The 22709-nt window shown below is 40.5% G+C and overlaps 1 protein-coding gene across 2 annotated transcripts in view; it reads right to left on the bottom strand.

Moving 5' to 3' along the window:
- Positions 1 to 22709, bottom strand: part of PLXNC1 (plexin C1) — a 229315-nt gene that overhangs the window by 124772 nt on the left and 81834 nt on the right. For both annotated transcript variants that reach the window (XM_021006436.2, XM_021006435.2), the window contains exons 7-9: positions 21910 to 21997; positions 12874 to 12976; positions 11782 to 11874 (exon numbers count right to left, since the gene is read on the bottom strand). In XM_021006436.2, coding sequence (XP_020862095.1) covers positions 11782 to 11874; positions 12874 to 12976; positions 21910 to 21997 — 284 coding nt within the window. The remainder of the gene's footprint in view (positions 1 to 11781; positions 11875 to 12873; positions 12977 to 21909; positions 21998 to 22709) is intronic.

Below are 22709 nucleotides of genomic sequence, written 5' to 3'. Positions count from 1 at the left end.
TATGTCAAAATCAAGTCAACAAAAACATTCATTAAAGCTTTTGCTGTGCCCATATTTCTACTGCTTGCTGTGAGGGATACAAATCACCATTGCCTTCCAGACTTCCTAGGATCATAGATTTGGAATTAAAATGTACCTCAGACCTTATCTAGTCCAAAATCCTCAATTTTGCATGTGAGTAAAGTGAGTCATGAGAACTAAAATGACTTGCCTCAAGCCACAAAAGTAGTATGTAATTAGAACCAGGTCTTCTGACTTAAAATCCATTGGTCTCCCAATTGCACCAGGCTGTCCATTTTCTTGGGGAAACACCCAGTATTGTGTTGATTTTTTTCCAAGGTGGTACTGTATTTGCTGACTCATAATTAGGTTAGGGTCTACTATGATCCCCAAGTCTTAGCTTTTTGGTCTTAGCCCATCCTATATTTATTTGTATTACTGATTTTGACCCTAGGTAAAGTCAAGTAAAGGCATAGCTTGTCCTCCCCTGCAATGCTCAGCTTCAATGTATAATCACTTAAAGATGAGTTATTTTAACACCAGGTGCTTGCTTAAGACACTTTTAGAGCACCTACTATGTCTGCCTTCTTGGCTATTATGTTTTCCTGAGAAGAGGTTGCCTACTTGCTACAGAAGGCTATTTTTTAAAGGACCTTATTGTCCAGAATTTTCCTGAGCCTTCCAGGGAGGGAAGTGATTTCAGGCCTACCTATCTCCTATAAGCAGATGCTTTTTTCCCCCTCTATCTTTTGAAAAGGTCTTAGATTAGTTTCCTCCTGATTTGCCCCTAAGACCTTTTCTAATCATAATAACTGCATTAAAGAGCTACCAAATGTTGAAAATATACATGAAATGGGGAAAAAAACAAGATAGGTCAGATCTATTTTCTAACAATTGTTAGAAACGTGACCAGCTTACACTTTAGCTGAAGAAGAAAAAAAAAAGAGAAGAAAACCTCTCCACAAACAGGAAGTCGAAGAAACCAGACAAACCAATTTTTTTTTCTTTTAAAAAGGATCCTGACACCCAACAACCCAGTTTTAAAAGGAACAGTTTTTTGTTATGTCCTCAAAATTCACAACCCAACTGGAGGAAATGTAGTGAGGGACAAAAGCTATACATGTAAAAGAGATTTAACAGAATTAAAGAAAAGTGATCATGCTAGCCACAGAGAGAACCTCTCTTTCAATGTATCAGGGAGGCTTTCCCTCATCTTGTTGTTCAAGAATTTCCATATATCAAAATGCTCCTTTGTGTGACAGTTACAGCTACTCACTAGCCAGAAGCTAACCGCAAAGTCGACCGTTTCCTTGGCAATTTTATTTTAATGGTGTGAGAAAATTATTTTTAAATGGTGGTGCAAGGGAAAGTGTCTTTCGCAAGTCACAGTGGACTCTGGCTCTTGGCAGAACTTAAGCCACACAGTTACACAACTTAAAAAAGAAGGTGTCTTTAAAAAGTGGGTTAATTAGATGAGCTACTGAATCATGACTAAAGGAGCTGGTTTTTTCCCTTTCAAGAAAATGAAACATAAAAGTACAAGAAAATAACACCACCACAACAAATAGCATTTTTGAACTGAGTCTATTTCTAGCAAGAACAGCATCCTTTGTTAAGTCTGACATTAATACAATCCAAAACAACAGCATTACTAAAGGAACTTGTTGCTAACATCTCACAGAACAATGGGAATCTGAGCAGTCAGCAGCTCTGGTTTATTAAGACCAAACTGGACCGAGTTAATCTGATTTAGGAGAAAAATAAATCCGAACTAAAAAAAATATCACTTTGAAAGCTTGGACATCAGGCAACATTTAATAGAATGTCTCACAGATTGTTACGTGTGAAATTAGTTCAAACTGGGCTAGATAAAAAGTCACATGGATTTGAAACCAGCTGGAAATCCCAAACCAGAGGACATTATGAGGATTAAAGGTGGCACAACTAATTAAAGGGAAGTGTCCTGAGGGGACCTAAGGGGTTAGTATGAGGTTTTCGAATTATTTAACATCTTTGCTAATAACCAGGAAACAGAGGGAAGTAACATGTTCATGAGATTTACAAATGAAGGGATATGTGGCAATGGCCAGCAGAGATGGTGGAGCAATGTTAAAACAGGTTTAGAAAGAAATTAGAAATATGGTAATCAAGCAGCAGAACAAAACCAATTCAAAGGTAGGGCATTCTAAAATTGGGAGTGGCCAAATGTCGAATATGGACAATCAATGACCAAAGGAGAAATGATCACAGGATATTTAGAGCTAGAAGTGTCCCTAGACATCACTAGGGAGTCCAATCCCCTCATCTTACAGATGAGAAAACTGATGCATAGACAGAGGTTAAGTGATTTATTCGTCTGGAGTTACACAGCTAACAACACAAGGTCGTTGAGAAAAGTAAATGAGATAATGTGTGTGAAGTCCTTGGTAAACCTTAGAGCACTATATAAACAAGTCTAGTGCTCCAGACCAACTAACCCACATTTCATCGTGCTGTGCTGGCCTTCAAGCAGGATGTAAATGTGAGCTATTGCTATTATTTCATTCTTATTCTTTTTTTTTTGATAGAATTCAGATTAGAAATGTTGTTCTGTGCCCAACTCTTTGTAGCCCCATTTGGGGTTTTCTTGACAAAGATAATGTAGTATTTTGTCATTTCTTTCTCCGGCTCATTTTACAGATGAGGAAACTGAGGCAAACAGGGTGAAGTTACTTGCCCAGGCTCACACAGGTAGCAATGTCTGAAGCCAGATTTGAACTCAGGAAGATGAGTCTTCCTGTATCCCAGCCCGACACTCTATGTCACCTAGCTGCCCTCGAATACAAATAGTCCTGCATCAAGTCACCATCTTGTTCATCATAAATTATTCATTTATATTTAATGTTCTATGGACTATAGCATAAGTAGATCAAATAACTGTTTTTTGTACTTGAATAGAAATGTCAGACTTTAAGCTCACCCTCCACGGGCTCACTAAAAGAGGCCAGGGAGGTGGAATCTTCAGGAAACATGAGGTGAGCTAAGTAGAAGATAACCACCCCAAGGTGGTGAGCCCAGGAAAAACAGTGGTTGGTGGTACCACACAGACAGAAGTACAAAAGTCAGAAGGAGGGAAAAGGTCATAGGATCATAGACACAGAGCTAAAAGGGACCTTTGAGACCATCTAATTCAGCCCTCTCATTTTACAGATAAGGAAACTGAGGCCAAGGTAGGCAAGCACTTTCATGCTTCCAGGCCCACCATACCACAATTAAGTTTGGTTGTAGTTGTGTTGATTTGGAAATATCAACAGGACACAAAGATGGTTTCAGATTCGAGTCTGCAACTGTGTTAGAGGTACAGAAATACAAGTTCTCCACAAAGAGGTAAAAGCATTTTATGGAGAAAGAGTGTAGATGAAAGGGAAGATGACCAAAGGAGGATTTTAGAGCAACATCCACATTAAGAAGTAAGAAAGAGACTACGATTTTCCTTGCATGTAGCCACCAGGAGGAGAAGCTGACGTGCAGCCCTTCTGAAGTCAAGGGAAGAGAGTCAGGAATGACAAAGTCTGTCCAGAATAGGAGGAATTGGGGCAGCTAGGTGGCGGTAGTAGATATAGCACTGGCCACGGAGTCAGGAGGACCCCAGTTCAAATTTGGCCTCAGAGACATAACACTTACTAGCTGTGTGACTCTGGGTAAGTCACTTAAGCCCAACTGCCTCACCAAAACCAAAAAATAAATAAATAAAGAGAAGGAGGAATGGTCTTGGGGTAGGAGAAAATTTGGAACTCAAAATCTCATTGAAGTGAATGTTGAAAACTAAAAATAAATTAATCTTTTTAAAAAAGAGTAGGAGAAATGTCAGAGAGTGAAGAAGAAATATGGGGGGGGCATTGGATTTTACAATTAGTGGCGTAAGGAGTCAGATCACAGCTGGATTACAAGGAATCAAAGACACAACGTGAAGACAAAGTGAAGACATCCACAAAACTTTAAAAATAACGTTAGCCGTCTGTCCTCTTCTTTTACAACACAGAATACACTATCAGATTCAGTCAGTGCATCAGATATTTCTGCTTATTTTTTTCTTTCGTCACTAGGGCTCAGTCTAGAGGTGGGAAATGGCTGTGATACAAATAAGTCAATAAAAAGTTTGGGATATTTTTTGGAAGGGGGAGTACTTTTGAAAATCGTGGACAGTCAGTAGTAGAGGTGTGATTAGAAGTATCACCCAGGCTTCTTATAGATCTCTGAAACTTACTAGTGAGAACAGGAAATGGAAAGCACTGATCAGTTGTTTGGGGGTAAAGTCATCAGACCACGGGAACCAAAAAGTACCAAAAACTTGTGATGGTTATCACCAGGGAACCAAGTGCAACACCAGATTAGCCAGGGAGTGCTTGTGATTCTTAATATCAATCATTCAGTAAGCTAGACACTCACTGTAAGTCACTAAGGATACAAAAAGAAAAAGAAAAAAATATATATATATATATACACATATAAAATCACAGTCCCTGTCCTCAGGAAGCTTACAGTCTATCAGATAAAAACAACATGAACACAGAGAAACAAGTAAGCGATCAATTAGCAAGAATTTATCAGATGCTCATGATGTCTGTGAAGGTCACTGAGCTAAGACCTAGAGATAAAAAAAAAACACTAATGGGCCAGGGCCTGGCCTCAAGGAGCTTACATTCCCTCCAAGGAAACATTACATACCTATATAAGACAAGGCACAGACAGGGTGCCCACCAGCCACACTGATTGCATTTGAACAAAAACAGTTATCTTTCCTAAGTGAGAATAATGCTGTTGATTTATCAACAAGAAATCATGTACTTTGAAGTGATGGGCTGTCCTATAATCACTGCAATCCTGCCCTTCCTAGTGACAGATATCATGCTTTTTGGAGTGGGTTGACAGAGGGTGAGGGTGCAATCCGTGCTCGTGGTGTACAGTGTGAAGTTAGCCAGGCTACAGAGGAAGTAAACCAGTGCTGTAGGCTTTATTGTCCCATACCAAAGTGTAAACCAACCAATCCCCTAAAAACATTCAAGTGCAAATCCCAATTCTAGAGACTTCCACCAGATACTTGCTATCTGTATGAGTTTGGACAAGTCACTTAAACTGCCCTGAAACTCTGAAACAATGAGGAAGTTGAACCTCGTGGCCTCTAAGGTCCATTCCAGCCCTAAATGTATAATTTTATCATCTGTGACCTTGGGCTATAATAATAGCCAACATTTAAGGTAGCTGAGACAGATCAGTGCTTTAAGATCTGCAAAGTACATTACACACACACACACACACACACACACACATAATTTATATAAAAAATATATAAAAGCATATATCTGTACATAAACATATATAGTATGTCTATTTTAAATGATTACTTCAAAAATATTTTATGTATAAATATATTTTAAATATATTCACTAGCTATTTAAAATAAATATATTTAGTCAATAATACATGTATAATATAACATGTAACTAATAAAAATATATTTGTATATAAATGAATATATTTAGACTGTATAATAGTGTATAATATATAAATAATACAAAATATATTTGTATATAAATGTTTATATATTTCCAATGTTTTATATATAAATATATTTTAGATATATTTGTAGATGAAACACACTTGTGAAATATATTATAAACATCATATTTTGAATATATCTTATATTTATAATATATTTTTATGTGTTTATAAAAATTTGAAAATATTTCTATATTACATGTGTTATTCTTACATACACATATAATACATGCATAAAATTTGGGCCTCACAACAACCCTAGGAGGTAGGTGCTATTATTATCCTCATTTTACAAATATGGAAACTGAGGCAGAGATTAAGTGACTTGCCCAGGGTCAGAGAGTTAGTGTCTGCGCCTGGTTTTGAACTCGGGTCTTCCTGACTTCAGGTTCAGCTCTCTATCTACTGCGTCAACCCATTTAACTTTGCTTGGCCTCAATTTCCTCAAATGTAAAAAGAGCTTGAATTAGACTGCCCCTGAGGTCACTTCCAACTCTAGACTAATAACCTTGTAACACCTACATGTATTATATGCCAAGCACTGGGTTGGTTAGGCAATGAGTATCCAAAGATGGAAAGAATGCCATAGTCTTGGGCCTCAAGGATTTTACAATCAACAACATCTACACAGCACCTGGACACATTAAGGAGGCCCTTAATGAGTCCCTTTCAAATGAATTGATATAATTGTTAAAGCACTGAGCTCTACAATCCCAAATATACCCTTGTTTGGTTTGAGAGGCAAGATAGCTGGGTGAGTAGAGGGAAACTGACATGCCTGAGTAAGTAGAGGCCCAGTCTTGGAACACTCAAGATTGGAGTCTTACCTGAGACACCTCCTACCTCCATGACCACGAGCCACTTAAACTCTGAGTACCTTAGGGCATCCCGAGATGAATGACGGTTTGGGCATTTTCACATGAAGAGATACCAATGAAATCACATGTTTGGATCTCTCTTCTTCCATACCCCCTCCAAAGCCCACTCATCTACTGAATGAAAGAATCTGGTTCCAACTTTTTCTCTAACTATTCACTCTATCAATCAATTCACAACAAACTGATTGATTCATTAATTGATTGAACTGCCCCAGGAAAACTGTACTACTCTATATTCCCAAAACACAGTCTACCCTTTCCCTCCTCATCCTCGTCTCTGTTCACTGTGCCCCTAGAACAGGGGTGGGGAACCTGTGGCCTTCTAGGTCCTTACAGCCTTTGGACTGAATTTGGATTCAGTCCTACCCTTCCACTTCCCCCATGCTCTGTGATTCCATCTCCTGCTGAAATCCTTTCCTCCTTTAAAGCCCAGGTCGAGTACCATATTCCTCCTTGAGATTTGTCTGATTTCCCAACCGTCTTCCGACTCACCACCACAATCTCCCATAGCATGTGCCCACCGCTGCCCCTCCCACCCTGCAATGATCTCTTCTTCCTACTAGCCTGGCTCAGAGTTTCATGTCTCTTTATGTACGGTACATCCTAATTTGCATTATCCAATAGAACACAATCTCAGGAGGACAGGATTTGTTTCCTTTCTGTCTTTGTGTTTTCTGTGTCTCAGCACGGTGCCTGTCACGTAGCAAGCAATTAATTGAGAAATGCTTGTTGATTGAATTACGTTCATTCCTAGGTTTGGCTTCCCAGCTCGACAGCAGGCTCCTTTAGAGCAGTGAATGTCTATGGAAGGCCAGGAGGGAAATGGTAACCCACTCACTTCGTCAATGTTTTAGGTTCATAGAGTAGAGCTGGAAGGAACCTCTGAGGTCATCTGGTCCAATGTCCTCATTTTTACAGACAGGGAAACTGAGGCCCAGGGAAATGAAGTGATTTACCCAAGGACACACAGGTAGTAAGTGTAAGAGGTAGGACAGGCACCTAATAGTGCCACAAACATACTGGGCACCACAGTTCAAGAAGGACCTGGATAAGCTGAGAATGTGCAGAAGGGCAACCAGGATGGTGAAGAGCCCTGAGGGATGTTTAGGTTGGAGAAGAGTGTGGGTGAAGGAGGCCCCATAGCTCTCTTAAGTATCCGAAATGCTATCATTTGGAGGATCAGACTTGGTCTACTTGGCTCCAGAGAGCAGAACTGGAAGCAACGTGTAGAGGTTGCCAAGAGGCCAATTCATTCATTCAGTTAGCATTTATTAAGCACCTACTGTGTACTAGGCACTGTGCTAAGAGCTGGGGATACATAAAGAGGCAAAAGATAGTCCCTGCCCTCAAGGAGCTGACAATCTAATGGGGGAGACAACATGCAAAACAAATATATTCAAAGCAAGCTATACATGGGAAATAATTAAAAAGGAAAGGTGCCGGAATTAAGAGGGGTTGGGGAAGGTTTCTTGTAAAAGATGGGATTTTAGTTGGGACTTAAAGGAAGACGAGGAAAGGAGCAGTAGAGCTGAGGATAGAGAGCATTCCAGGAACAGGGGAAGCCAGAAAGAACGCCCGGAGTAAAAAGATGGAGAGTCTTGTTTACGGGACAGCCAGGAGGCTGGGGTCCCTGGACTGAAGACGATGTGTTGGGGAGTAAGGTGTGAGAAGAGTGGAAAGACAGGAGGGTCTGGGTGAAAGGTGGGGAACCTGCAGCCTTGGGGTCACAGGTGGCCCTCAAGTGCAGTCTTGCAATGCCAAGTAGTACTTTGACCCAGGCAAAGGGCCTCACTTGAGGACCTAGAGGGCCACACGTGGCCTCGAGACCAAAGGCTCCCCGCCCCTGGGCTAAGTTATGAAGGACTCTGAATACCAAGCAGAGGTCAGATGTCGGAGCTGGCCAAAAGTGGAATGGGCTGCTGCCTTGACAGAAGGTGAGATCCCTCTCCTCAGAGGTCTTCAGGCAAAGGCTAGGCAGCTACTTGCTGTGTATATTATAGTGAGGATTCCTATTGGGTGTGGGGTTAGACCAAATGGGCAGTGAGGTCACTTCTAATTCTGAAATTCTGTGAAACCAAGCCAGCATTCTTCCTACTGCATAATCAGTTAACAAGCCTATGTCATCCTGGGCCACCTCCAGTAGTCCTGGTCTATATCTTGCCACTGGACCCAGATGGCTCTGGAGGAGAAAGTGAGGCTGGTGACTTTGCACAACCCTGCCTCACTTAAATCCAACTCACTTGCATGTCACGGCATCACCTCCCTGAAGTCATGGTCTTCATCAAGAACGAAGGACAAACAAGAACAACAACACCTACTATGTGCCAGAAAGGAGGCAGCTGGGTGGCTCAGTGAACAGAGTGCTGGTCCTAGAGTCAGGAGAACCTCAGTTCAAATCCAGCCTCAGACTTTTACTAGCTGTGCGTTCCTGGGTGACTCACTTAACCTCTGTCTGCCTTAACCCACTGGAAAATGAAATGGCAAGCCACTCCAGGATATTTACCATGAAAAGCTCATGGACAGTATGGTTCATGGAGTCACAAAAAGTCAGATATAAATGAACAAAAACAACGTGCTAGAAATGACATTGAACGACCACTCTGGTTCCCCCGTAGCACCTCATCTGTAGTTGGCCCTATTTAATTGTTAGAGTAATAATAATAATAATAATAATAATAATAATAATAATAACCATAGCAAGCATTTATATAGTGATTTAAGGTTTACAAAACACTTTACAAATACGATCTCATTTGATCCTCAAAATGACCCTGGGAGATAAGTGTTATTATCAACTGAGGCCAGCAGAGGTTAAGTGACTTGCCCAAGGTCACACACCTATCAAGTGTGTAAATCCAGATTTGAATTCAAGTCTCCTTGACTCGAAGTGCAATGCTTCATTCACTGAACCATCCAGATGAATACTTTTTGATGAGACACAAAGCTTCTAGCTCTTGTCTTTAGCCTTCCACACAAAGCTGGGTAATCCCCAAAGAGGCAGCTCCAATCAGTCCCTACTTTGTATTTTGTATCTCAGGAGGCTCCGAAGGTTCTGAAGGCCCCAGATCCGCTAACCCGGTGATGGAGCTATGGTTCAAAAGATGGCAATGGGCCATGAAGCCAGACTGTAGGGAACCAAGGAAGCAGTGAGTGTTCATTATTGTTGTTTGAAAAGAGCAAACCTCTAAGGTCCTCTTGTGTATAAGCTACTGCCTCCCAAGTGGTCCATACAGTCTCAGAGATGCCTTTGGAGGCAGCTAGGTAAATCAGGTTTCTCCCAGGTGCTCTGAATGTATCTTCAGGAGCACTTAGGGATGAAAGGGAGCTTCTCATAGTGCTAATTCAATCACAAGGAAGATTGGTCCATCCATTTACTGACAGAGGAAAGTATTTTGCAAAGCAAAAGTGTTTGAAGGCTTAGCTTAGAGTCAGAAATAGCAAAAGTAGAAAAGAGGAAGGGAACTTGGGGTTCATAGGAGACCCCCATCCTAAATAAGGGTCAAAAAATACAAAGCCACTGAGGAGAAAGCATGATACCTTGTGGGTCCTGTTTCCCTAAGAAAACAGGTAGAATGGTGTGGGGGATGGGAAGAGGGAGATGGATTTGGAATCAGAGAACCTGGGTTCGAATCCTGGCTCTCCTATTCACTACCTTTGTGACCTTGGAGAGATTAATTCATCTGTTTTAACCTCAGTTTCCTCATCAATAAAATGAGGGGCTTGGACTAGTTGGTGTCCAAGGGCCCTTACAGGACCAGACCTATATGTCTACGAAAAACCTAAAAATCGAAAAGGTGTAGGTATGCGTGTCCTAACTTTTTTTAAATCCATTCGGTTCACACGATTCAGCTACTTTTGTTTTGGTTTGGGTTTGTTTTTTTTTTTTGGTCCAGACCTGTGACCACGTTAGATCAGGAAGACCCCAACCAAGGCAGACGGGTCCTACTGGAAACTTACAGGCTTCAGGAGTTTATTGAGGACATACAGGTACAAACTTCATTGGCTAACAGATATAGGTTTCAGAAAAAAAATCCCAAAACCCTCTAGTCCAACCCCTTCCTTTTACATGTTAGGAGGCAGAGGCCCGAAGAGAAGTGATTTGCCCAAGGTTACGCAGCCAATAAGAGGTAAGAATTAAACCAGATCCTCAGACTCCAGGGCCATTATGTTTTCCACTGTACCCAGATCCTTCCCTCCTCCCTTCCTTCCTCCCCTGCCTCCTCCTCCTCCTTTTCCTTCTTCTTCAAATAACCAGGGATGTACATTTTATTAATTTGTAATTCACCTTTAAATAGCTACAGATGAGCCAACCAGGGTCACATGTCCTCCCCACTTCTGATAAGGTCAAAAAATTCAAAACTAGGAAAAAGTTCTCTGCAAGCTAGCTGCCTGATTAAGCTCAGTTACTGACACTGATGAGAGTTTCTCAGGAATTTACCAGGCTTGGTGAAGAACTGGCCTTCTTAAATAGAAGGATGTACTGATATTTGTCTGAGCTAAGGCCTTCTGAAACATTACAAAGAACAAAGGAAGTCAATGAATTTCAAGGTCTTGAAAATTCTAACAGTTTTCTAGGGAGGAGTAAGGGGGGAAAAGAGGGAGAGAGAGAGACAGAGAGAAAGAGGAGGGGAGAGAGAGAAGAAGAGAGAGGGAGGGAGAGAGAGACAGAAGGAAAGAGGGGGGAGAGGGAGACAGAGAGAAAAGAGAAAGGAGGAGAAGGAGAAGAATGAGGAGGGGGAGAGAGAGAGTGAAGAAAGAAGGAGGCGGAGGGAGGGAAAAGGGGGAGGGAGAGAGGGAGAAAAAGACAGAGACAGACGAAGTCAGAAGGGAAGGGGAGAAAAAGGGGAGAGAGACCTATTTTGTGGCATATTTCTTAATTCTGAGATATCTATTATTGATTCCACTGACTTTATTTAAATAAAGCAAAAAGATTGGCAAGGCTGAGTGAACATTTCATTTTAGGTACATCATTCTCACCAATCCATGGAGGGCAAAACGAACCCTTCAAAAATGGAGTAACTGCCACCTGCTGTTGACTAAAGACCCAACCCCGCCCCCCAAACTCACCACATTTCCTTCTGGAAGTTCCCCAAAGACAGCCACAAGGTCAGCTTTTCAGAACTGACTACCAAAAGAACAGCACCATCTTTCATAATTAAGGAGTTCTGATTTCTTTCACGGAGTTTGGAGCCTTTGATATATTGGGCCAATTAATTTTCTTCTAAACTAGTTAAAAACCCATAGATGACGAAAAGAATTTTGGTAGGATGGGAAACTTGGAAGAACCCCAATGGTTCTGGCATTTTTTAAAAAATTTGCCTATGACCAACTTTTACATGGTTGGCATTGGCCAATATGTTCTAACCTGTGAATCCTGGTTTATTTTGGCATTCTTCTTGGCCTGGAATCCTCCTCCACCTCTTGAGAGAGGTGATTTTCTGGATGCTTGACAGACATTCTGGAAAAAATTCAAAGCATTCTCTCAATGTCAAGATAGACTAAAGACCAATTAGGTCTGAAATAAATAAGATAGAGTAGGGATCCAGTGATCACAAACACACATGTGGCCCTAGCTTATACTAAGTGTTTAATAAACATCTAATGAACACACGTAGGGAGGCATATACATATAGAACTAGAATAGAGTCTAGATCTGTGATTTCACTGGTATGGGGAACTGCCCCTGCACTAATACAGGCCGGCATCTTCTCTACAACTTGGAGTCTGAGACACTTGTCTACAGCCCGGAGAGGGTTAAGTAACATTCTGTCACTGGTAGGACTTGAACCGAGACCATCTTCTCTTAGAGGCTGGCTCTCTATATTTTATTGCCTCTCATGCATGTGTATGTACAAATACATACATACATATATATATATATATATATATATGTGTGTGTGTGTGTGTGTGTGTGTGTATGTGTGTGTGTGTGTGTATACATATGCATATACACAAATACTATGTATAATATTTACTATATACATATATCTATGTATATTCTCATATATACAAATATATACTTATCTAAAATAAGTGTACATGTACATATACATATATATACAATGTATATATACATACACATGATTTAAATTTCATTTTCTTTTTATTGATACCTTTTGTTTTTATATCACCTTCATTTCTGAATATATCCCTTCCCCCTCCCTACCCAGAAAACCCTCAATTGTAACAAAGACCAAAAAAGAAAGAGGGAAAACCCAACCAACAAATAAACTGAGTATAACAGTACAGGCAGTATTCCACCCGTATTCTCCCACCTTTGCATGGCAGGGAGATGTGTTTTTTCATCCTTCTTCCAAGGCCAAGTTTGGCCACTCCAACCATCAGTGTTGAGGGTTGTGGTTTTTTTTCCCCTGCGGGTCTTCTTTCAGGTAACATTTATGAACACATATTTTCTAAAGAAGCCTTGCCACTCTATCAATGACACCAAATTAGTTACCTGGTTTTTCCTGTAATCCGCAGGGTCACAGGCTGTGAAAGGATGGATGCATTTTTTCTCATTTTCACACCAAGCACAGGTCGCACCAACACAGAGTGAGCATCTGGCAACATGGAGAATGGGATTAATGTCCGAACTTCATGAGTTTCACTTCTCTGGTATATTTAGCATGAACGTCAAAAGAAAAATGTTCCTTCTGGGCTTTAATGAATATTAGGGGGAGGAAAAAAAACTTTGATGACAGTGGTGGAATATTAAATTCAAGACTCCCCTATGTGACAAGCCTCTTTCCCACAATGTTCCAAATGAACTTGGTACTATGGAGAAAGGAGCTGGATTCAAATCTACTTTTGACCCCACCTCCCTCCACCAGGGAGACTGGACTGGAGAGCTTCTGAGGCCCCTTCTAGTTTCAGAGCTATCTACGGTCCAATGAAGAAGACAATGGTGGTTTGACAGGCCAGTTGTATCAAGGGTATATAGAACCTATTTGTGCATTCTTGATCAGACTTGGGGTTCAAATCCCCAATCTGCCACTTACTACCCATGGGACCTTGAGCAAGTCACAGGCACTCAATTCTAAAGCCAGTTGGCTGGTTGCTGTCCTTTGCTCTTGAAGAGGACCAAAATGACATCACTACATTAGAGTCAAGGTACAGTTAGTTTGACTGTGGCTGATCAGACCAATACAAGCTTGGAAGGCTCTATCACGGGTCGCGCACAAATAGTCCATGTGTACTATGGTGAGAAGGTTGGACTCGAAGACCTCCAAGTCCCTTTTAGCTCTAAAGTTGTGATCCTATGATCCCTGGCTGCAACCACATAGGTCTTGCCCTTTCAGCTTCCTCCCTGTGCTCCCAGGTCCTCGACACAAAATGGAACCTGTTGAATTGTATTGATGCCAACGATACTGATATTTCTTGTGTTTTGCAACACAGCAGTCATGTTTGGAAAATTTGTTTTCCTGTGACAGTAGGGGATTGGGGATGATGGTGAGTAAGCTGTTCTGACTGAGGAAGCATGCTTGCTAATCCTATACTTCACTTCGAAAGGGTTTTGGCAGGGTACTTCAGGGAATTACCAGCTTAGTAATAATAACAAAAACCTTGACATGCCTATAGACTTTAAGATTTGTTAAGCACTTTACAAACATGATCTCATTTGGTCTTAGAACTCTAATGAGAAAGGTACTGTATTATTAAAAGTCTCAGAAAGGGGAAACTGAGGCTCAGAAAGTCATGGTCACATAGCTGGTAAGTCTAAGAGGCAGGACTGGATTGGATTCCAGGTCTTTCCAACTCCAAGCCTAGCAGACACCAGTCTAGGACTGAGAAACAGCCCGCCAAAGGTAGACACTGTAAGAAAGGAGTGAGAAATGGGAGAAGCAGTGTGGTGTGATGGACAGAATTCTGGACTTGGAATCATAAAGATCTGAGCTGCAATCCCACTTTAGACACTTTTAAGCTGTGTGATCCTGAGCAAATCACTCAATCCTGAGCCTCAGTTTCTCCATCTGTAAAATGAAAGGATTCTACCTGATGACTTCTAAGGTATCTCCTAACTAGAGACTTTGAATGCTATCTCTGATCAGCAACTGGAATTTCCACTATTTTCTAGGTGCTCCTAAAACTTTCTGTTTTCAGCTTTCTTTCAATCTGTAGAAACAACAATTTTGATCTCAGAGGAAAATGATTTTGCCTATGCTTATTTTTGATTATAAAGTCCTTGAGGGCAGGGACTGTCTTTTGCCTCTTTTTGTATCCTTAGCCTTAACTCAGTGCCTGGCACATCCTAGGCACTTATAAATGTTTATTCGTTGATTTTTGCAAGCTAAATCATCCAGGAAAAAACCCTCAGATACGCATTTCCACCAATGCCTGTTTAAAGTATGATCAACTAATTTTTGATTTAAAAAGTGAGTTTTATTGAACTCTTTTGTTTTTGCGTCATAGTCATTTCCAGATATAGTCCACATCCTCCCTCCTCCTGGGAACTGAAACTTCTGTTTAATAAAAAAAAAACAATAAAACAAAAATATCAAACTTGACAATATATGCAAAGGAACAAGCCTTTATTAAGTGCCTTCTGTGTGCCAGGCAGTGTGCTAAGCGCCTGACCAATATTATCTCAGCTGATTATTTTGCCTACAGAGAGGATGTAGGTATGTAGATTTCATTATCTGTTTCTAAGATGCTGAGATGGTGTGACTTTCCTTCCCCGGTCCTTCCCATTTGTATAATTTGTCATCATTGTTACTTACATTGTTCTGCTGATTCTGCTTATTTCAGCCTGCATCAGTTCATCTAAATCCTGCCATTTTTCTCACAATTACTACTTGTCATTTTTTTATGACATGATAATATTCCATTATGTTATATTCACATATCATAATTGTTCAGAATTCTCCAATCAATGGGTAACCACTCTATTTCCACAAGACTGCTGTGATTACTATGGGATATATTGGGCTTTCTTGTTTTTTTTAAACTTGGGGAATATGCCCAATGGTGGGATTGCTGGATAAAAGATTTGATAATATTGTTCAGTCACAGAACCATGAAATTTCAGAAGGGATCTCACTGGGGAGCTAACTCACACCTGGAAAAGGACTCCCACACTTCAACAAACCCAAGCGGTCAGCTAGCTTTTGCCTGAATACCTCTGACGAGAGAGAAGCAGATACTTTTCTACCATCATCCTGAATAGCCCTTTGGGAACAGGTGGGTCAATTCACAGCTCCACCAACAATGTATCAGCATGCCTGTCCTCCCACAATCCCTCTAATATTGAATGTTTCCATTTGTTTTTACATTTTTCCCAAGTTGCTGGGTGTGAGATGAGACCGATTTCCTTCTCTGAGTACTTCACAACAGGACTTAGAGCGGGATAATAGAAAGGATACTAGATGGGAAGGCAAGAGAGCTCAATTAGAGTCCTGATTCTGATACTAACTAGTTACATGACCTCGAGCATGTCTTAACTGTTGACAGATGTAAAATACTAAGGTAGTTGTAAAATACTTAACCTGGGGTCCATTAAGTTAAAAAAATGTTTATCGGATAACTGAATTTCAATATAATTAGTTTTCTTTGCAGTTCTACAAGTTTTATTTTGGGTATTTAAAAACATGATTCCAAGAAGATATCCATAAGCTTCACCAGACTGTCAAAGGGGTCTATGTTATAAAAATGGTCAAGAACTCCTGCTCTGGGGAAATAGCTGAACTAGGAGATCCCCAACTTCATGGTAAATCTATAATTCATTACATGAGTTGGAGGCAACCTGGTACAGCAGAAAAAGCAATATTGGCTCTGGAATCAGAAGATGCAGGTTCAAATTCTGCCTCTAATGGTTACCACCTGTGAGACTTTGAAGGAATCACTTAACCTCTGTGGGCCTCAGTTTCCCCATTATTCAATGAGGAGGTTGGCCTCTGGGGTCCATTCCAGCTCTAGATCTGCGATCACATGACCCTTTTAAAACCTGTCATTTCACTTCTGGAGTCCTCAGTTTCCTCAATTTATGTAAAATAAGGGCCTGGCACTCAGTGGTCTCTGAGGTTCTTTCCCGTTCTAGAGCTGTGATCCTTCCAGCTATTCTATTCAGCTACTCCTCAGCACTCCCAAAAACTTCCTATGTGTTTCAACAAATGGTATTTTTCAAATCTCCATCTATTTTTCAGTGTTACTGAAGCTGGCTTCTACTTAACTAAAGTACTGGTAAATTCAGCTTGCTAAATGTTTCTCACTAGGTTTACTCACCTCATGAGAGCCACCTTTAGCCTGGTATTTTGATTATTAGTGAGGCAGTATTTATCACATTGTAATTATTGTTTTAATAAATTATAACATCTCTTTTTATTATTATCTGGCTTTTCCAAAAAGCGCTGACATGAATCCTCACCTTCATACAGCTCCCTCCACCTCCAGCTTGGAAGGTCTTTGTCCTTCAAAGCCACTAGTAAAGTTCTCGGGCTAGGCCACAGAAGCCCACTTAGCCCACAAAGCAAATGCACTATGGTGCTGAGAGCACTATGGTGTCCTATTGCTTGTACGGGAAAATGCATCCCGAGTTTCAGATGGAAAATTAGGAAGCTAGGACACATATCCCAAAGACTCCTGCCATCCTCGATCCTAGAAAAGATTTATTTTTTCCTGCCCATCCCCCTCTACTGCTTCTGCAGTTAAGAAAAGTGTCTTTGACCGCACTTTAGTCAGGCCACAGAGGGATTCCCCATTCTTCCTCTCTTCCTGTGAACTTCTTCTTGCCCTCCCCTCAGAGAAATGATTTACTTCTCTTTCCTCCACAGTAGTAGCGGGCAAAGGGTAGAATACAATAGAATATACGCTCCTTCAGGGCAGGATCTGTTTCATGTCCATCTTCCCGTACCCGATGTCCAGCACAATACCAGGCACAGAAAGAATGGTTAGGAAAAGAATGAATAATCCCTCTCCTCCTTCACCTATTCTTTCCTCCTTCCTTCTATGAAGTTGGCCGTGTGACCAAGGTCTGAGCTAATTTGGCCATGAAAGACTTTGGCGCTTGAAAGTTACAGATGCAACTCCAGGGGACCTGGTTAAACTACTCGCCTAGGGTGGTACGGCTGGCAAGTGCAAGAACCCCAGGTCTTCACTTCAGGTCCCTGGCCACCCATCTGTAAAAGCATGCAAAGGCTTCAGTAATTCTTGAAGTGCCCAGCGAAACAACTTTTATTACACAGGAGTCAAAGTTCTGTCTTAGATGATGGAAAGTGCTCTGCTGTGTTAAAAAGCAACCATTCGTTCCTTGTCTGCCCATACTCATTTATTTAAATGAAAATGAGGTGAGAATAGGATGTATAATTTAGTTCCTCATCTCTTTGTTTAGAGGCAGCCTAAGGTAGCAAAGAGAGCACTCGGGTTGGAATAAAGAAAATCTAGGTCTGAATATCTCTTTGGACACAAATGAGTCATGTGACCCTGGGCAGGTGATATAATTTCTCTGAGACTCAAATATCTCTTGAAGATTTATCCACTAAGGCACAGATTTGGTTGTCCTTCGTTCTTAAAGAGGACCAAGACATTAGGAAGGTGATGCCATGACTTAGTAAATTGGATTTAAGCGAGGGAGGGCTGTGCAAAGTCACCAGCCTCACTTTCTCCACCAGAGCCAAATGGGTCCAGTGGCCAGAAATTGATCAGGACGACTGGAGATGGCCCAGGATGCAGAGAGAGACCTTGGCCCCTTTTAAGCTAAAGTCTTTCCCAGGTCTCAGTTTGACTGAGGCAACACCCATTCTGTGATTAAGGCTAGAAATAAGGCAAAGAATGATTTCTTTTACCTAAAGCATAGATAAGTTGTAATCTGAGACACCTTTTTTGGGGGAGGGCATTGCCAAAGCCAGAATTTGTTTTGACTATTATATTTGTTCCAAAGGTTTTGTTTTAACTTTGAAAGTCTTAAAAACTCTGATCCACACAATGACCAATCATGATTCCAGAGGACCCATGATGAATCATACTACCTACCTACTGACAGAGAGGTGATGGGCTCAGAGTGCACACTGAGATGGATTTTTTTTTTTTGGACATAGCTAGTACAGGAATTTGTGTCAGCAATTATACATGTTTTTAGCAAAGATTTTGTTCTTCATTTTCAATGGTGGGGAGATAGAAGGGAGAGAAGATGACTTTTGCTAATTGAAAATTTTCTAAACAATTTAAAATTTTATTTATTTTAAAATTTTATTATTAATTTACTTTATTAACATTTAATAATAAACTTTTTAGTACTTAAAATTGTGGTGTTTTTTTTAAAGGCAATTGGGGTTAAGTGACTTGCCCAGGGTCACACAGCTAGTAAGCATCAAGTGTTTGGTCTGAGGCCAGATTTGAATTCAGGTCCTCCTGACTTCAGGGCTGATGCTCTATCCACTGTGCCACCTAGCTGCCCCTAAAATTGTTTTTAAAAACACAGGTTTTGTTTTTCTTTTTTCTTTTCAAAGGTGGGGGTGAAAGGAGAGAAAACTGACTTTTATTCATTAAGAAAAAAAAATGTTTTTAAGTTGTAATTTGAGTTGTGGGAAGGCATTCCTACACCAATAGAATCACATATAATAATAATAGCTAGCATTTACATAGTGCTTTAACATTTGCATATTTTAAAATATTATCTCATTTGGTACTTTCAAATGCTTATGTCATGTCTTTACTTAGGTACAATGCCAAAAATACTTCTGAAACTCATATACAACATACCACACCTCTATGAAACAAGAAAATGCTGAATGATGGACATGAAAATATGTAAATATTTCAAAAGATATTACTTCACTGAAGCAGTGTGATGTGATGGAAAGAACATTGGATTTAGTCAAAAGGGCCTTGGTTCAAATTCTGGCTCCTCTACGACTTACTGCCTATGTGAGTATACTTCTCCTTGAGCCAAAGTTTTTTTTATTTCTAAAGGGGTTGTACATCCTAACAGAAAGGTGAAAAACTCAAGATGCCAAATAAAACATATACTTTTCCACTTTTCCAAAGTGGTGATTTATTCTGCTTAACCATGCTTACTGGTTATAAGGGTTTTGTTTTTTTTCTTTTCAATGGAGAGGGGAGAGGTGATAGAGGTGGGAAGTAGAGAGAGGGTAGGAACAGAGTTGCCAAAGAAAAGAAAAAAGAAAGTCATTGAAGAATTAAAAAAAAACACAAAATAGGACAAAAAAGTTCAAAGGGAAACAGATAAGTTGGACAGTTTTGAAAGTAAGAACTCATTATTTTCTTTTTTTAAAAAAGGAAATTCCATGAAATAGAGAGTCATGGTTTCATCAAGAATTTTCTTTTTGCATTATCCTATGGATGTGGAAATGTTTTTATTTTTGGTGTTTGTTTAGAATTTTTTTAAAAAATTAATGCATAAAAAGAGAAGAAAAGGAAAGCCAGAAGGAATCACAGATCAGCAGGATAGCTTTGAAAGTTGTGTTGAATGTCATGTGTGTATGCTTTCAAAGTTGTGTTGAATGTTATATATATGTATATAGAAGTGTATGTGTGTATACATATACATACATAAAGAGAAATATATGCACATATTTATAATGTATTACATAAATATATTTAAATGCATAGCATATACAAATACAGATTTGTCTCCAATCCTTTCTTTTCTATAATGTCTATGGAAATGCTCACCTTATTTGGTTTTTGTTAAGATCAGAATAAAAATAAAATGAGGGAGTTGGACAGTTGGCCATTGAGGTCCCTTCTGGATCTATATACTGTGCTTCCAGGACACCAAGATTCCTTTTATCAATGCAGATCATTAATGTTCTTACACCTTGGAAGTCATGAAGTGCTGTGGCTATAGAATTCAACTCCTGGTGGCTAGCCTTTAGGTTCATGAGCCTCTCCATGAAAGGCTAGCCCCAGTGATAGTCCCACCACCCTGCCTGTATTCAACGTCTTTTCACCCAGTTAAAAGCTTATGTTCCCCTCAGATAGCCTTTGAAAACCTAGGGTCTGAAAATAAAATGGGTGCCCAGTGATTAGAACAAGTTACCATACAAGAATATAATGAAGGTTATTGAGCCATAAGGAATCACAAAGAGGAAAGATTCAGAGAAATATGGAAAGATTTTTATGAACTGATGAAGAAGGAAAAAAGCAGAGACAAGAATGATATACAAAATGACTAAGGCAACGTACATAATGTCAACATGGCGAAGCATAAAACTCTAGCTAATTACGGCAGTCCATATGCATAAAGTCACAAATAGCATCTCTCCTTTGAATTTACAATTGGTCAACTGCTTTTCTAGCAATATACTTTGTAAGACGATTTGCTTAAGGGTTTTTTGGAGAAGTGCTATTGTGTCAAAACAAAATATATGCCCCCTTCTCCCAAAAAGGGTTTTTCCCTTTAATTTCACAGATACAGGGAAGTCCAGATGAGAAATTTCCCTTTACAATAGAGTTTGTCAGCTGCTCTGCAATTTATTGTCTTAGAATAGAGGGCACAGAAAAGTTAAGTACCTTTCCCAGGGTCACACAGCCAGAGACAGAGCTTGACCCCAAGTCTTCCTGATTCTGAGTCTGGTACTTTATGGATTACACCACACTGCCCCTTGTTAAAAAATCATATTTTTAAAAAACCATCCAGGACCACCTCCCTGCCATTATGAGCCATCGGCTTCGGGTGTTCTTTACTAGAAGGGGAATATGGCAAGGATCTGTAGACAGTGGGGGACTTCTCTCCACCAGCCTGCTTAGTCTTAGACATCTCCGTTCACATCTTTAGACAGTTGCTGAAGTCTAAGAAAGGATCATAGGATCACAGCTCTAGAATGAAAGACCTCAGAGGCCATGTCTAGCCCAATCACTTCCTCATTTCATAGATGAGAAAACTAAGGCCCAGAGAGGTTAAGGTTTGTACTTATCCAGGTCACACAGCTAGTAAGTTTCAGGGGCTGGATTTGAACTCAGGACTTCCTGTCTCCACATGTAGCACTCTCTCCTGCATGCCACACTGAGTCCCAAGAGTGAACGTCCGGATATGTAATTTCACTGTTCAGTGAACTCCTGGCGAAGAAACTCCCTCTACCTGTGCAGATCAATACCTCTGTTCAACTTAAGAGTCTCAGAGATTTTCTTGGAACCCTGGGAAGTGACTTACCCAGAGTCACAGAGGCAGTGGACGTCAGAGATAGGACATGAACCTAGTCTTCCTGTCTCTGAGCCAGCTCCCTCTCCACCACACCACCCTACCTTACGCCCAGTAAGTACCTGAACGAATCCACTGAACCACATTGAGTTCATTAGTATGGAAGAACAGTGAAATTTTTTTTTAATTTTTAAATTTTAAATATTTAAAATTTTTTTGGCCTTTTTTTTGGTGAGGTGATCGTGTTAAGTGACTTGCCCAGGGTCACACAGCTAGTAAGTGTCAAGTGTCTGAGGCTGGATTTGAACTCAGATCCTCCTGTCTCCAAGGCCAGAGCTCTATTCACTGCGCCACCTAGCTGCCCACTAAATATTTAAGTTTTTAAAAAATAATACTTACTCTCTTAAAGAGGAGCAGTTGGTGAAGTTGAATCTTTCTGTTAAATTCCAGGAGTCAGAAGTGAAGGATACACTGATAGCTAAGAGATCTGGAGAAAGAAAGACAAAAGAGGAAGTGGTAGATTCAAAGACAGTTGTAAACATCCAAAAAAAAAATCCCTTTGTGCCTTCCCAGATGTTGCTGAATCTGTCTCTCTCTCTCCCTTTCCTTCACTCCCTCTCCTTCCTCTCTCCTCTTCTCTCTCTCTCAGAGTCATTGCACATCAGGCATCACCACACACATTTGAACTCGGTGTGGCTTCCAAGCCCACTGTGGATAGACAGTCCATTGGAAGAAAGTCATTTGGAAACCCACTTTTGTCTCTTGACTCCTACTGGGATCACTCTAACAGTCTGGAGCTGGTGTTGGCAGGGCCTGACCCAGAACAAGAATAGCCCTGAACTAAAGGCGCTTCTGGCATCTTTTCTTAGCATCTTCCTCTCTGAGGCTCCCCTTAACCTACTCCTTCTTTATCTTGTATGTATATTGTCTCCCCTATTAGAATCTGAGCTCTTGGAGGGCAGGGGAGCCGTTTTTGCTTTTTCTTGGAAGCCTCAGGACTTAGAACAGTGCTTGGCACATAGTAAATGCTTAGTAAACGCTAGCTGATCTGATTCATAGATCTTTAGGCAAATGGTTAAATGTAAATGTCGGCCAAATTGCCACACTAATTTGGCCACAGAAGCTTTCATTGGCTTGATGTCTATGGATGAGCCTGAAAACACTGATTCAGGGGCCCTGGGGGTACAGCATATACCCAA

Source organism: Phascolarctos cinereus, unplaced genomic scaffold (genome assembly GCF_003287225.1).
Source record: "Phascolarctos cinereus isolate Bilbo 61053 unplaced genomic scaffold, phaCin_HiC Scaffold_1;HRSCAF=81, whole genome shotgun sequence".
NCBI lineage: Eukaryota > Metazoa > Chordata > Mammalia > Diprotodontia > Phascolarctidae > Phascolarctos > Phascolarctos cinereus.
Note: the sequence above shows the minus strand (reverse complement) of the source record. Positions and strands in the feature narration are given on the sequence as shown.